This window comes from Coffea eugenioides, chromosome 10 (genome assembly GCF_003713205.1).
Source record: "Coffea eugenioides isolate CCC68of chromosome 10, Ceug_1.0, whole genome shotgun sequence".
NCBI classification, from domain to species: domain Eukaryota; kingdom Viridiplantae; phylum Streptophyta; class Magnoliopsida; order Gentianales; family Rubiaceae; genus Coffea; species Coffea eugenioides.
This window is the reverse complement of record NC_040044.1, coordinates 12,938,337-12,952,794: the sequence shown is the minus strand read 5'-3', so window position 1 is coordinate 12,952,794 and position 14,458 is coordinate 12,938,337. Positions and strand designations below refer to the sequence as shown.

General features: G+C 33.2%; 1 protein-coding gene across 1 annotated transcript; it reads right to left on the bottom strand.

The window, feature by feature from the left end:
- Positions 1–11,826: 11,826 nt before the first annotated feature.
- LOC113749747 (myb-related protein 330-like) lies at positions 11,827–14,168 on the bottom strand. Its single transcript, XM_027293578.1, has 3 exons — positions 13,799–14,168; positions 13,534–13,663; positions 11,827–12,717 (listed from the first exon to the last, which is right to left on the bottom strand). The coding sequence occupies exons 1-3, from the start codon at positions 13,929–13,931 to the stop codon at positions 12,039–12,041; spliced, it is 942 nt and encodes a 313-aa protein (XP_027149379.1). The 5' UTR covers positions 13,932–14,168; the 3' UTR covers positions 11,827–12,038.
- Between the last annotated feature and the right edge of the window lie 290 nt (positions 14,169–14,458).

The window sequence follows — 14,458 nt, the reverse complement described above, 5'->3', positions numbered from 1 at the left end:
TAGAATTTGAGGAAATATTTTCCAAGTTGTATTTTCCCATTCATTTGGACTTTTAGAATACTTCGAACCCTCAAATCTATCTTTAATTAAAAGGTGTTACGTGTAGTTTTTTAATTATAGACTTTAAAAGATCCATCTAGCAAAATTTATTCCAACTAATTCTCAGATTGAGCAATCAAAATTGAGCGGCTACAAACAAGGATTGCAAGAAATCCTCCATTTGGCAGTTACTTATTCTTAAAAGATTGCAGCCTTTATTGTGAAAGGTTGAGAGAAAAAACATTTTTTGCGGATGCAAAGATTATCTATCTAGAACAATGGAACTAGAAAGGTTGACAATTGACAGAAACCATATTTACAGTTAGTCAAAGCATAGCAATATTAAAGAACCAGATACGCCAATCGAGTTAGGTGTGAGGAACATGGGCTCTTGTCTGGCCTTCTAGAAGGAAATAATTAAGCTCCTTATCCACTTCTCGTGTTGTATCTCAGCCATATGTACAAATTTTCTTGTGTAATCTCACTCTTCTAATCTTCTTTTGATACAGCAATCTGAAAAGGAAATGCCTCATGACATCAAAGATTTATGGAAGAGACAAAAGTAGGTCCCAAAAATTGATGAGAAATGACACAGGTAGTTGCAATATCTAACGTCACATCCCCTACCAACCGCCACCCACCGTATATTTCTGTACGTCTTTGTTCTTGATTTCTTTAATTTGCATGACCCCTTGGAAGATGGATGTTCTTTGCATCTATGTGCCCATGAGGATTTGTATTTTGTTGCGGATACAGGCAATTTCATTCCCCTAGATATCACCTACAAACTCATTTAATTAAGTATTTGAAATAATTCACGTCTTACAGCATCAAATCCCCACAATTAGAAAATGAAAGAATAATTCAAAAGGGTTAACGAAAGGGGCCCCAAAAGAAGCTGATTATTATTTGTTACTACTTGATTTAGAAATTTTACAGTGGACAACTAGTGATAGATGGGTTTTTGAAAATTGAATTTCAGAGGTAAATTAATAATTGATATCAGGTCATGGTTATACATGGTTTGATATGAGCAGCTCAATATTAAAAAAAAAAAAAAACCTAAAAATTTGAAATCAAAGACCCAACCATGGCCTGAGCTGAATCATCAATTCGTTTCAACAGTTGAACTTGCCAAGATGAACTTTGCATCCACAGAAGCCTCAATTGTTGAATTGGCAACAGGAGAGGCCTTGAAAACGATGGTCTACCTTTGTTATTCATGTACTTAATTGGACAATCTGAAATAAGCTTTTAACTGCAGAAAACATTCAAGGGTTTTCTAATTTACTTAATTAGCTATATGCCATTACAATCATTTCAAGACAACAAAAGGAATATCAATCTCCTTTGCCAAATTGATGTAGTCTCTTAACTGGCATGTGTAATCATTAAATTCGTTCTTGAACTGTTTTTGAACTTTTTCAACACATTATAATTCATTCAAAATTACTTGTAAAATCTCTTAACGTATATGTTATATCAAGTTATTATTCACATAGACATGTACATGTCAATTTTCTTGCAAAAAAATTTTGTGTCTTCATAACCAACTTATGCACAAATGTTAATAGGCATAAAGCACCGTTCACTACACTAGATAAACAAATTTATCTTTTAAATTTTGGTCCAATAACTAGTAAAGGAGCTTCAAGAATACTACTTAGTAACTACAACTCATTGAACTGTTAAAGGAGAAACCCTTATAGACTGACCAATTGTTCATGTTGTTTTCCCAGTTTACATATTTCAGAAATTCTCTTCATGATTCATTCGAATTCATATTCTTTTGATTAAGCTTCATGCAATACACTTTGCCTAATGGGTGCCTGCTTTTGTTAAGAGAGAACTCATAAGTTAATATTCTTTTTTTCATTAAAGTGTAATTTGAAAAAGTGTGAGAACTCATAAGTTATCCAAACTCCTGATAAATGTCTTTTTATGAAATTCTTTCAAAATGGAAAAAACTTTGACATAGTTGCGAAAGCTCAACTGAAAAAACAAAATAAAATTATTTGAATTTTTTTTTCTCAAATAGATCAAAATCAATTATTTCTCCCAAAGTTCCCTTCTCAAATCTCTTTTATAAACCGGCACGACTGTTGTGATTCTAAATGGGCTACTTCTTATCCTGAGTGAGAAAACGTTGCCATTGTAGGTACAAAGTTAAAAACAGTGAAACGTGTATATTATAATCTTTTCAGTCACTATGTTTGATGACCAAATGGATGGCATAGAAATCTTCGCAGCAAAATATTCATGAATGACCAAATCCGTAGTTTAATAATTTAGATCATAATATCCTTTAAAATAACACACAATTAGTTGTCCTATCACAATTACTTTTGTTCAAATACTTTTGTTTTGGACTCTTGTCGCATTATTTTAATTCCAAAGTTTCCATTGCTTACAGCAGCAAAACATTATCTGGACAAATCAAACCAAAAACTGTTCACTCCTTTCTGAGAAGCCAACAAGCAGAAAATAAAGGTGGAAAAGATGGCAGCGACTTGAAGCTCCTCATAGTTTCTTGCGTCTAGACAAATTATGTCGTTCTCGTTTTCTTTCTTGATCCCAGTATCTTTCTCATGATTCTTTCCATTGAATATTTTGGCAAAACTATGGGAAAGTTAGCTACCGAATAACCACTTTTCTTAAAAGTTAAAACCTAATTTAGCAATACAGGTATATGTAAAAGGAATTATTTATTGATAGCTTAACTGTGACTTGTGGATATGCATCACTACTCACTAGCTACATGAGGAAATGAGGAGCACGCTTTCGCGGTCTTCATCTAAATATATACCTAATTTTCAGTGATCTACTTTTTGTTGTTTCAAAGTCATAAAGCTTTTCGATCTATTAAGGTCAATTGGGTGGATACTATAACTTTTTTTTTTTTTTGAAAAAGATTTTGTCTAGAAAGTTATTGTGAGAAGTTCATTATCCAACACCACTCTGGTGGATAGATGACTATATGTGATTTAACCTTTTATTGGTCAATTGTGCTTATCTTCGTTTTTAGTAATTGCAATTGTTGACCCTAGGAATGATTAACGGTGAAGAACGCATATAAAATTAACAAGGGGACTAATCGATCTAGAATACCCCATCAGCTCTTTGGATGTCGTTTCAATTTAATCAAATCCAGAACAAGTTGAAACCGAAGAGGTTTTGGTTTTGGAGAGATCACATTGGTGCGGGAAAATCGTTCAACATATCTTTCATATTTTGTTAAATAAATTTTTTCGTCATTCACTTTTAAAATAGTAATTTCATATCACTTACAAATTCAAATTAGTAAAATTTGGTTTCAATCTAAATTTTTGAACATTTTTTAACTTGAAAATCAATATGTGACCTAAACACAAACATTTTTTATATACAAAAAGGTTAGATTCTACAATTTTAATAGCAAAAATAAATATAAATTTGGTTTGATCCCACTTTTTTAGGGAAAAATGAATATAGTTTAGATCAAATCTTAACTTTTTAGGGGCAAATTTGAATATGAATTCGGCTATTTGTTTAATTATTAATGGGATCTGATCTTTTTACCCCCTAAAAAAATGATCATGTTTGAATCACGTGATAAATTTAGAGAAATGTTCGAAAACCTAGATTATGATCAAATTTTACTAACTTAATTTCGTAAAAGATGTAAAGTAACTATTTTAAAAGTGAATGATGAAAAATTTTATTTGATAAAATGTGAAGGACGTGTTAAATGATTTTCGCTATTGGTATTAATCCCTTATTATTACTTATATGATTTATAAGCATAATGCTCATTAAGAAGTAAAACAGAAGGATAGAAAAGTTATCGGTAGTTACATGTATTTACTCCAGTTCGTACAATTTTTCCAGCTATTGAAAATTGAAAAGCAAATTATCAAACATTCTAACGGAGAATTATAATTTACCAAAATTGTGAAGTATTCTTCTATTTAAATTTTTTCTGCAACCAAGAAAACTAGTAATGTCTTCACACTTCCTTTTCATTTAAAGGGAGAGAAACAGAGACCTTTCAAATGCGTTATAATTTGATGCAACTTGCTTATACACTGTGTAATTCACCAAGTTTTCAATGGAAACAAATATGTCCCTAATAGTTTTAACTTTGACAAACAACAACAAAAGGATATTATTATGAAAGTGAGAAATAGGCAAAGAATAGCTTTGCAATTAATTTTTCGTTCTTTTAATAAATAGGAGCACCTATAATCTAGATCTAACCGCGGGGAAGGGAACCTAAGTGAGTTATATAAGATTTTTTTTTTTTTTTGAATATTAGATGTGAGGTTTGAAGGCTCGACTTACAATCTGGTTGATTTTATTACCTTAACAACTTGATTTGCAAATAACTAATGGTATATAAAATTTATATTATTCTTTCAACTAACATGCACATCGCCTAAACTCCTTAACTATTCTTTTTCTTCTCGAAAAAAAAAAACTTTAGGAATCAAATTTTGTGAATTATTCTTTTCTTTTATTCCAAATTTAAAATAATAACAGATGAGGCTTTGACCTGTAGCTAAGTTTGAGGTCCCATTTTGCATTTAAATCTCTCTAATATCAGTTTCTTTTGATCAGATGTTAGTACTCATCCCACCCTTTATGTGGATTAGTTTTCGAGAAAAATGCAGTTTTGGTATCTAAATTTTGACGCACGAGCGGTTTTAGTCCCCAAATTTTGGACGAAAACAAATTTGGTACCCGAACTTTCAATTTTGAGCACATTAAGTACCCGTGACGATTTTTTCCCAAATTGTTACCGGAAAAAGCCATGTGACTGTCACGTGTCCGGCCAAAATGGAATTAAAAAAGGCAAAAAATGCAGTTTTGGTACCTAAACTTTGACGCACTAGCGGTTTTAGTCCCCAAATTTTGGACAAAAACAAATTTGGTACCCGAACTTTCAAATTTTGAGCACATTAAGTACCCTTGACTATTTTTTCCCAAATTGTTACCAAAAAAAGCCATATGACAGTCACGTGTCTGGCCACAATTGTATAAAAAAATGCCAAAAAATGTCAAATGCCATTATAATACTAGGTATTAAATTTAAGGACTAATAGCGTAATAAAGAAAAAATCCAAGGACTAAATAACATCACATGAGTCAACAAAACCCAAGAACCGATACAAATGAGCTCCAATTCCAGTTCATTAATCTAAGAATCAAGTTACAAAATTTGTCTAGAATTGGAGCTCATTTGTATCGGTTCTTGGGTTTTGTTGACTCATGTGATGTTATTTAGTCCTTGGATTTTTCTTTATTACGCTATTAGTCCTTAAATTTAATACTTAGTATTAGAATGGCATTTGATATTTTTTGGGCCTTTTTTATACAATTGTGGCCGGACACGTGACTGTCATATGGCTTTTTTCGATAATAATTTGGGAAAAAATAGTCAAGGGTACTTAATGTGCTCAAAATTTGAAAGTTCGGGTACCAAATTTGTTTTCGTCCAAAATTTGGGGACTAAAACCACTCGTGCGTCAAAGTTTAGGTACCAAAACTGCATTTTTGACCGGACACGTGGCTTTTTCCGGTAACAATTTGGGAAAAAATTGTCAAGGGTACTTAATGTGCTCAAAATTTGAAAGTTCGGGTACCAAATTTGTTTTTGTCCAAAATTTGGGGACTAAAACCGCTCATGCGTCAAAGTTTAGGTACCAAAATTGCATTTTTCTCTTAGTTTTCAATATTATTAAGTTGCGATTTATTTTTATTTTTTTTTTAGAAAAAGATCTATAGTGATTTCTCACTTACTTTTTCGATAACCTATGATCTCTTGGTTATTAAGTTGTAATTTATTTGTGCACTACTCCATAATGTAATCTATAGTAAACCAATTTGTTTTTCTTGAAACTTTTGGATCACTTGATACAATGCCCGAATTGCGATCCTCTCAAGATTATTACTGCCTACAAATGATGAAGATTGTGTTTGGATATATAGGAAATTATTTGAAATATTATTTAAAATAATTATTATAATTTTTTTATAATGTGACGTATATAAAATAAAAAAATAATTAAAAAAATAAAAAGTCGAATTAAAAATTATGCAGAAATTACGATAAAATCGCAATCATTCCCCAAACAGTAGGTAGACGATGGGTGCATCGACAAAGACAAATAGGCCTGACTGCTGACGATTGACGAGCAACGCGACAAATAAATTGAAAATTGTTAAAAATGATCAGACACAATTATTGACAAATGGCGGAAGCTCCCAAAAACGACGCCGCAAAGTAATCGGATTAGGTGAGGGCCGGGATAGCATGTGATGCTAGCAGAGAGAACATTTTCTGCATATCCCCTAATATCGATCGCTATTCTATTTTGTGTTGTATTCAAGTATTCTATTATTCCTAAACCATTTGGTAAGCGAGTACACGTGAGCACATTTCACATGGACTTAAAGTCTAAACCACAACATTAGTTGTCATTTCTTAATGCTTAATCTTCTAGATGCTTTGCCTAATCCTCAACTTTCATGTTATGAGTTTATTTATTGCATGTGTGCATGATTCTTTTGAGCCCATGACAGCTTTTTACTTTCTTTTACCAAACAATCTTTATTATTATTTCTTTATGGTTTTTGGTTACATGCAGGCCATAGGGAATATGTTAGCTTTCTAGACATATAAATGGATACAACCCAAAAATTATCATACATTGTTTTAAACACCTTCGGACTTTTTTCCACATTCTTTTCACCATCAATTATCAAGTACAAGATTTGAATCTTGAACCTGAAAAAAGAAAAAAACTTTAAAAATTCTTCTCTGACCGTTGATACGACTCTAGTGATTAAACCATTGAACCAACTCCACTGGTTAAATTATTATACTTTTTTCTACACATAATTTGACATTGCTCAATCCCAAATATTTCATCTCATAGCATTCATATTTCTAGTTTTCTTTCCCTTGTGATTTTACTTGGGGATGGGTATTGGAAAGGTAGGAGCTGCAACATCAACTTTACATTAAAAATGGTTCAGCAATAGCAGTTTTTTTTTTTTTTTTTTTAGCCCAGTGGGGAAAGGCAGCAATAGCAGTTTCTTGATTTTGTACGTATAGACAGATACGAATGAGTGGGATAATCTTTTTGTTTTTAAAGGTAAAATAACTTCATTGATAAGTTGGATAGTTGTTAATCTAACAATTCCAGTAGCAATTAATTTGTTAATTTGAAGAAAATGCTCATCCAATGCCGTGATCAGGGGCGGATTTACACTGGGGGCCCTGGGGGCACGGGCCCCCACTACCCCTCTTAAATTTCTGTAATATACATAAAAATTTGATATAATTTTGAATGTGCCCCCGGAATTTTATGTATTCATTGATTAATATGCTCTTAAAGTTGCTTTTAATTTTATCTATTGCTACAACTACCGTAAAAAATAGAATGGAAGACACTTGGATGAATGATTGTTTAATTACTTTTATTGACAAAAATATATTTCGTGAAATTCAAAGTGAAAAGGTTGTAAACCGTTATCAAAATATGAAAACTCATCATGAGCAATTGTAAATGGTTTAGTTTGCTTTTTGAAATAAAATTATTATCACATTAATAATTTTGAGTTTGTCTTTTTATGTTTTTCATGGAATATATGCATTATTTGTTTTTATTGGTGAATAATTTTTTCTTAAAAAACTAGAAAAAAAGAGTAGGTAAAAAAATTTTAGAGTTATTTTTGCCCCCACTGAAAATTTTTTCTGGCTCCGCCACTGGCAGTGATCATCGTAATTCGTATAGTATATTTAAGTTGATGGTATTTAAAACTTAGTGCTATATGCCCTATCCCTATTAACTATTAATTGAACAAGTGTATATACACATCAACCCTTACTTGCCAAATTAATAATACCAAACATATATAAAAACAATCCAAAAACGTATAGGTACATTTGTAATATTTGATGCATATACCCACATCTATACCATGTAACGTACGGACTGGATTGGTTGATCGAGTAACTCAAAAAAATTGGAGAGCTACAATAGTTTGGCCCTAGGGCTTTGGTGATTGCATTTATAAATGCATGCAGAAACCGACAAACTCAAGAAATTCTCTTGACAGGCAAAATTATGGTGTCAAAACAACTAAGTTTAATTTAATACACACATTAAGCAGCACGCTATGCTTTAGTCACTTTAATTTAGTTGTAAGGTTGTCCACCAAGAAAGTACATGTTTGTGTACGTTGATGTACAACATCGAGTAGCTAGTTAATTTGGTGAAGGACTTGTCAAGCATTGATTTGAAAACTAATATTTTTTTTAAGGTATTTGAAAACAAATATTAGAGGAGCACATCTGAGAAAACTAAGAGTAATCACCAACTTTCAACAAGGAATGTGTCATATTGGATTTTCAAATATATTCCACATTTATGTTAAAACAAACCTTAATTATCTTTTGGATTAAATCCATTTAACGATTGCTCGTTAGGCACTTGTTGAAAGAGAGTTCAGGTATTAATATTTTTTAAAAAGTAAAATTAATAGAAAAATAAGTACATAAACATAAAGTAAGTAGCGTTATAATTGTTAGGAACATGGTAGGTTGGATTCATTTAGATGTACTTAATGCAATTAGCATAATCATAAAACTTTTTCAAAGCATTAATTTCTTAGGATCGACGATGTATAACATTCAGCATCAACCTCTTCTTGAAAAAAAAAAAAAAAAAAGGCAACGTTTGGCCGGCTAAAACTCATAATTTATGCTCCATTTAGAATTGGAATCAATCCCCTATACAAATACAATTAATGTTAGTTGCACATGATTTCCTTTCTTTTCTCTGACCCGCCACCACATCACTACCACCGCCACCAGCCAAATTTTCTTTATAGTTTCTTTCTCTTTCCCTTATACATTATCTTAATCGATCACATATTTGGTTACCTACCCTCCAAACATGTCACATGCTTTTCCTTGCTTTTTCTCTATGTGCTTTTCCCTCTATGCATACACACGCAAAGTACACAAACAAACAAAGAAACCATCCCAAAAACACACAATATGTACTATAGTCATAATAGTGTGTGTTTTTGTGGCTGGTTATTATTATTTAGTTACCCTATTTAAGGTTCCCACTAAAATATATAGTAGACTAAGCTCATATTGTTGCATCTAGTCTTTCAGTCTCAAACAATCATAGCATGGTATGATTTGTTTACTTGGTGTTGTTTATTGCCTATTGGTGGAGGAAGAACCGCCATTCTTTGTGGAACTAACACAAGCTCTAGACATGCACCATAGGGCTGCTAATCATTCATTCAAATATTTCTCAAATCCATGTAATTAGATTGTGGGTTTGGAGCAGAAGTTGCAAATTATTTGTTTCCCAAGGCAAATATCTGTATTTATATTCCATATATATGTCCTTTTTTTAAAAAAAAATAAATTCTTTTTTACTTTAAAAATAAATAAACTTGTGACTAGATTTCGTGAGTTTCTTGAAGATTAATCATTTACAGCTGCATCTTCGGCCACATATACAATATTGAAGGTTCAGAATTTATGTCAACTGGACACAAATAAAGAATTCTATCTTCCAAGCAACCATCAGAATGGAAAAAGCACGCATCTAATGCTGGTTGTTGTCTGTATCCAAACCAAAGCTCCCCCACCTAGCTCAAACCAACCCCCCCAAAAAAAAAAAAGAACCAAACAAGCAAAAAAGAAAAGAAAAGAAAAGAAAAGAAAAGAAAAGCAGAATTAAAGAAAAGGATATTAACAATTTTTCCAATTCGACTTTGCAGAAATTAGAAGAATGCATGAAGTAGCAAGTAATTTATAATTGTATTCTAAAATGTGATGGATGTAAGAGAGCATTTGACTTCTACTATCTTTTAGTCGGTTGAAGATATATATATCAGCGTCATGTTATATGATAAAGAATTCAAGGGTCAATCATAAATCTCAGTGGACGTCCTAATCTCAATTTTCCTTCCCAACCTTTTGCTCCAAACTTATCACTTTCAAAACTGGTTATGCATATCCGAAGAAATAACGAATAACTGAACTAAGTTGAGAAAATTCTTAAAAAATTTCCATTTTTTATAGCTACGTATTGAATGTTTAAATAGACTGATTAGAAACTAAATTCTTGTACACAATTCACATGGACAACTTGAATAATAGAGATAAAATTAAGATTGCCAAGGCAAAGTCTACAACAATCCGGTGTTCACCCAACTATATAGTGGTAAGCAAATAGTAATAGAAATGCATGCTTTTAGATTTCTTTTGGTATATTTCCTAAATAAGTTTTTTTTTTTTGAGTTTTTGTAACCATCATTTTGATTTCGCAAACATTATATTTTAAGAGGCTAAAATTACTTATGTTACCAAAAGAAAAAAGAAAGAAGCAATCGAAATAGGGATGCTGACTAGTCCGGTGGTGGTTCAGTCCCCTCCAGATTATCCCAGAATCTCTTTATGTCTTCCCCCTCCTTATAGTGTAGGAAGCTATCATATCGAAAAAAAAAAAAAAAAAAATGGAGATGCTGACTCAAGCTAGACCAAACTTCTTTCACAAGTAAAGTAGTGAACAACCGCAAAAATACAATACACTTTTTACTTTTTATTCGTGTCAATGGTTTTTGATGGACCTTGGTTCTGGAATTTTATTGAATGGTGGTGGCAAGAAATTCGGTTGAGATTAGATTTGGTTAGGTCAAAAGCTGTCACGATATGTTTTTTCATAAAGCAAAAAAGATACAATACATACGCATAGCTCTCTAGTGTGTGTTGTGTGTGAGAATGATACTGAGCTAGTCAACATATTCCAAAACCCCAAACCAACCAAAAAAAAAAAAAAGGGACCCTTTTGCTATCTATAAATTAATAGCTTCCAGCGTGTTAAAACAAAGAACCACAAATATGAGACTATTTGCATGGTGATTTCCAGCTCAACAATCCATTCCTCCTTTGAATTTGAGCATCAAATGAGTCATTTTTCATGGTGCTTCGTTGGTGCCACGTGATTATTTACACCATAAATGATACCGTGTGCTCTTTAGACGCGGAATTTTACAGAAAACCAACCACTTCTGGTCAGATTAATTGTACTTGAAAGTCAATGACTTCAAAGAAATATACATGAATAATTAATTTTTAGAATCAATTATTAAATTCCGAAAAATTTGAAATTGTTTCATTACGAAACTAAATAGTCCATATATGCAGATTGCAGACACCCTAGGCTGTGTGTCGAGTCCATTTCCCATAACCGTTTCACATAATTAATCAATTATTACATTGACTTTGGTACATGGTCCGTCATTAGATATACACAACTCCAATTTGAATCGACACAAAAATGGGCATGTGACACAATAATGATGGACGGCTACATAATTTCTATCCTACTCTTGCTTTACACACTTTTTTTTTTTTTTTTTGTGGCCCTTTTGACAAAAACTGAGAAGAGAAGTTGTCCATACATACGAAAATCCAACTCGAAATCACAGTTGGCTTGAAATTGAACGTTTCCTTTTATCAACCATTGACCTAAACCATACTTTGAGTTTGATTTCTTGGCATGAGAGGTCCATTTCAATCAAAAAGTGCTTCAGTGTGCAAACATAAGACACGGGATACACATTATCATGCAACAGTCATGCATGACTTTGATTTTTTTGTTTGCATCCTAGTTAGAAAAAATCAACTAAAAACACTTCAAAATTGAATTCTTGCTCCTACTTTGTTTCAAAACAGGAAAATAGTAAGCAAAGATTATTCCAGCAAGTAAATTTGTTCCTGAGATTTTGGCTTTCTTCTTTTTCTTTTTCTTTTTTTTTTGGATTTTTTAAAAATCTTGGCAAATATTACATTTGTGGCCATTGGGACTGATTACATTCGGTTGGAGAAAGGTACTAACTCCTAACTACTTAGTACCAATAACCAAAAGGAAAATTTGTTTCAGGAATTAAAAAAAAAGAAAAAGAAAAAAAGCTTATAGTATTATCTAACCCTGAAATCGATCTTCGATCTTCAATGATATCTGTAATGCCATTTCACAATTTCTACATAACTGTCCACTCTTATACCCCAGTTGCCAGCACAAACAAACCGGCTTTCCCGTCGCTGTTGCAGCGGCGGCGGCGGCAGCTTGCGTCAGCTGTTGTGGTGGTGGTGCCGCGGCCCAGAAACCTTGAGAAACCTTAGATTCAGCAGAACTTGAAAAGGAGCTAATACTAGATTTGGGCTGTGGAAGTCCAATAGATAGCTCAAGATCAAGCATCACTGATGGGGTGGTGGCTTGATCTTCCAGTAGAAGTGGTCCCTGTGGTGCCTGACTCTCCTCTGTTGTACCGCTACTACATTTTGTATCTTCGGCTGATGAGTGATCTGTTGTCAGCTTAAACTTGCTGCTTCCATGATCATTCATGAAACCATTTTTGTTATCCAATGGCAATGCTGAACTTCTGAAGTCCAGGCAAATGTTTTTGGCTGTTTTCGAGGCGTCAGTATTGGTGGTCGTGGGCGTGACTGTAGTTGTCGTGGTGGCCGTGCCACCATTAAGAGGGCGGTGCGTTTGGGGGTCAATGCCACGGCTAATGAGCTTGCGTTTAATGTGTGTGTTCCAGTAATTCTTGATCTCATTGTCTGTTCGTCCGGGTAATCTTCCTGCTATTAGAGACCATCTGGAAAAAAAAAAGAGAAAAAATTCCATCAAAATTAGATAAATACAAAAATATTTCAACAAGTAGTGTCAATGATTTAGGTATCGTACTTTACATGAAATGTCCACTGATAAGCACTAGATTATTGCTTTCATGGAGAATATAACTCCACAAGATAAATTTATTAGAGATTCTTAGAAGGGAACAAACAATCTAATCAACTCTTGAGCTATATTTTAACTTGCATGATAAAATTAGCCTAATTTTGTTTGTGTTCTCATGGCCCACGAGTGACTGTGTGATAAGAATCGAATACATTTTAATAGCTATTTTTTCCCCCACCATGGCATGGCTCCCTTTTTGCATTCCCCCCCCCCCCCTTCTCTCTCTCTCGTGTTGGTAATAAACCATTCATTTATACAGGTTTGGTAACTGCATTAAATGAGGAGCAAAATCTAACATGAGATGAGCTTGGGTAGGTTTAGTGGTTTAGTACTTTAGTTTCCCAAGAAAATGAGTACCGGCTTCCGCCACCTAACACAAGCAGGTCAAATATCTGTAGAAGTGAACACTAGCAGGTAAAATGTAAAATGTTCATATTTCTGGGACACTTAGGTTTCCCTTTTAATTTTTTTATGTGGTCCCAAATTCCAAGACGGTGGAAGGTGTGCCAGATTAGTACTTGACAAAATTCATGTACCACTGGTAGCAGTTTCTACCACTTGCCAAACTAAGCCCCCATAAAAAATAAATAAATAAATAAAATCCAGATTTCTATCCATATAGTGCTATAAAAAGCAAATTTGGAAAGAACAAGACAAGAAACAGAATATTTACTTGTTTCCAAGAAGATTATGAAGCTTAATGATTATCTCATCTTCTTCTTCAGTGAAGTTTCCTCTCTTGAGATCAGGCCTAAGATAATTTATCCATCTTAGCCTACAACTCTTGCCACATCTAAGCAACCCTGAAAAAATGAACCAAACAACAATTAATATAAATTAAACACCCTTTGCGGAGTTACAAACAAAAACCCAACAAATTTTTTTTTTTCAAAAAAGAAGAAAGATAAAAAAAAAGGGGAAATTCTGTGGAGCTGTACCTGCAGCTTTAGGGAGGGATCTCCAGCAGCCTTCACCATGAACACGAATATAGTTGATGAGACGCTGGTCTTCCTCTTTAGTCCATGCTCCTTTGTTGGTGTGAGCTTTCTCACAGCAAGGTGAACGTCCCATGAATGAATGATGGAATATTAACCTTTCTCTCTTTCTTTCTTTCGTGCTTTCCTAGAAGAAGAAGAAGAAAGCCAGCGCTCAAAACATCAAAGAGAAAAAATGGATAAGTGCTAGTAAGCAGTACCCCTTGTCTTTTCTCTCTATAATTGATGGAGATAACTACTCTGAAAACTCTTTAAGTCAAAAAGGAAAGGGAGAGAACTGTGGGGAAGCGGTGGGGGTACCCAACAAGTGGTAGTAACAAGTTTGATTGAGAGAAGTTGGAAAAGAAGATGGATATGTATATATATGATAAAAGGCCCCAGGGGAAGAAGAAAAAAGAAAGGAAGAAAAGGATGGTATGAAGCCTATTGATGATGGAAGAAAAAGATAAGAAAATTAATTAGCTCAAGGATTAGTTTAGCCAATACATTTGGTTGGTTTTCTTTTTCTTTTTTTGGGTTAAAATTTTGGTTAATATGTGATGAGATGATAATAGATTAAATAAAACTGCAAGAAAGAGAGGGGGAGATGGTAGGATATTTGAC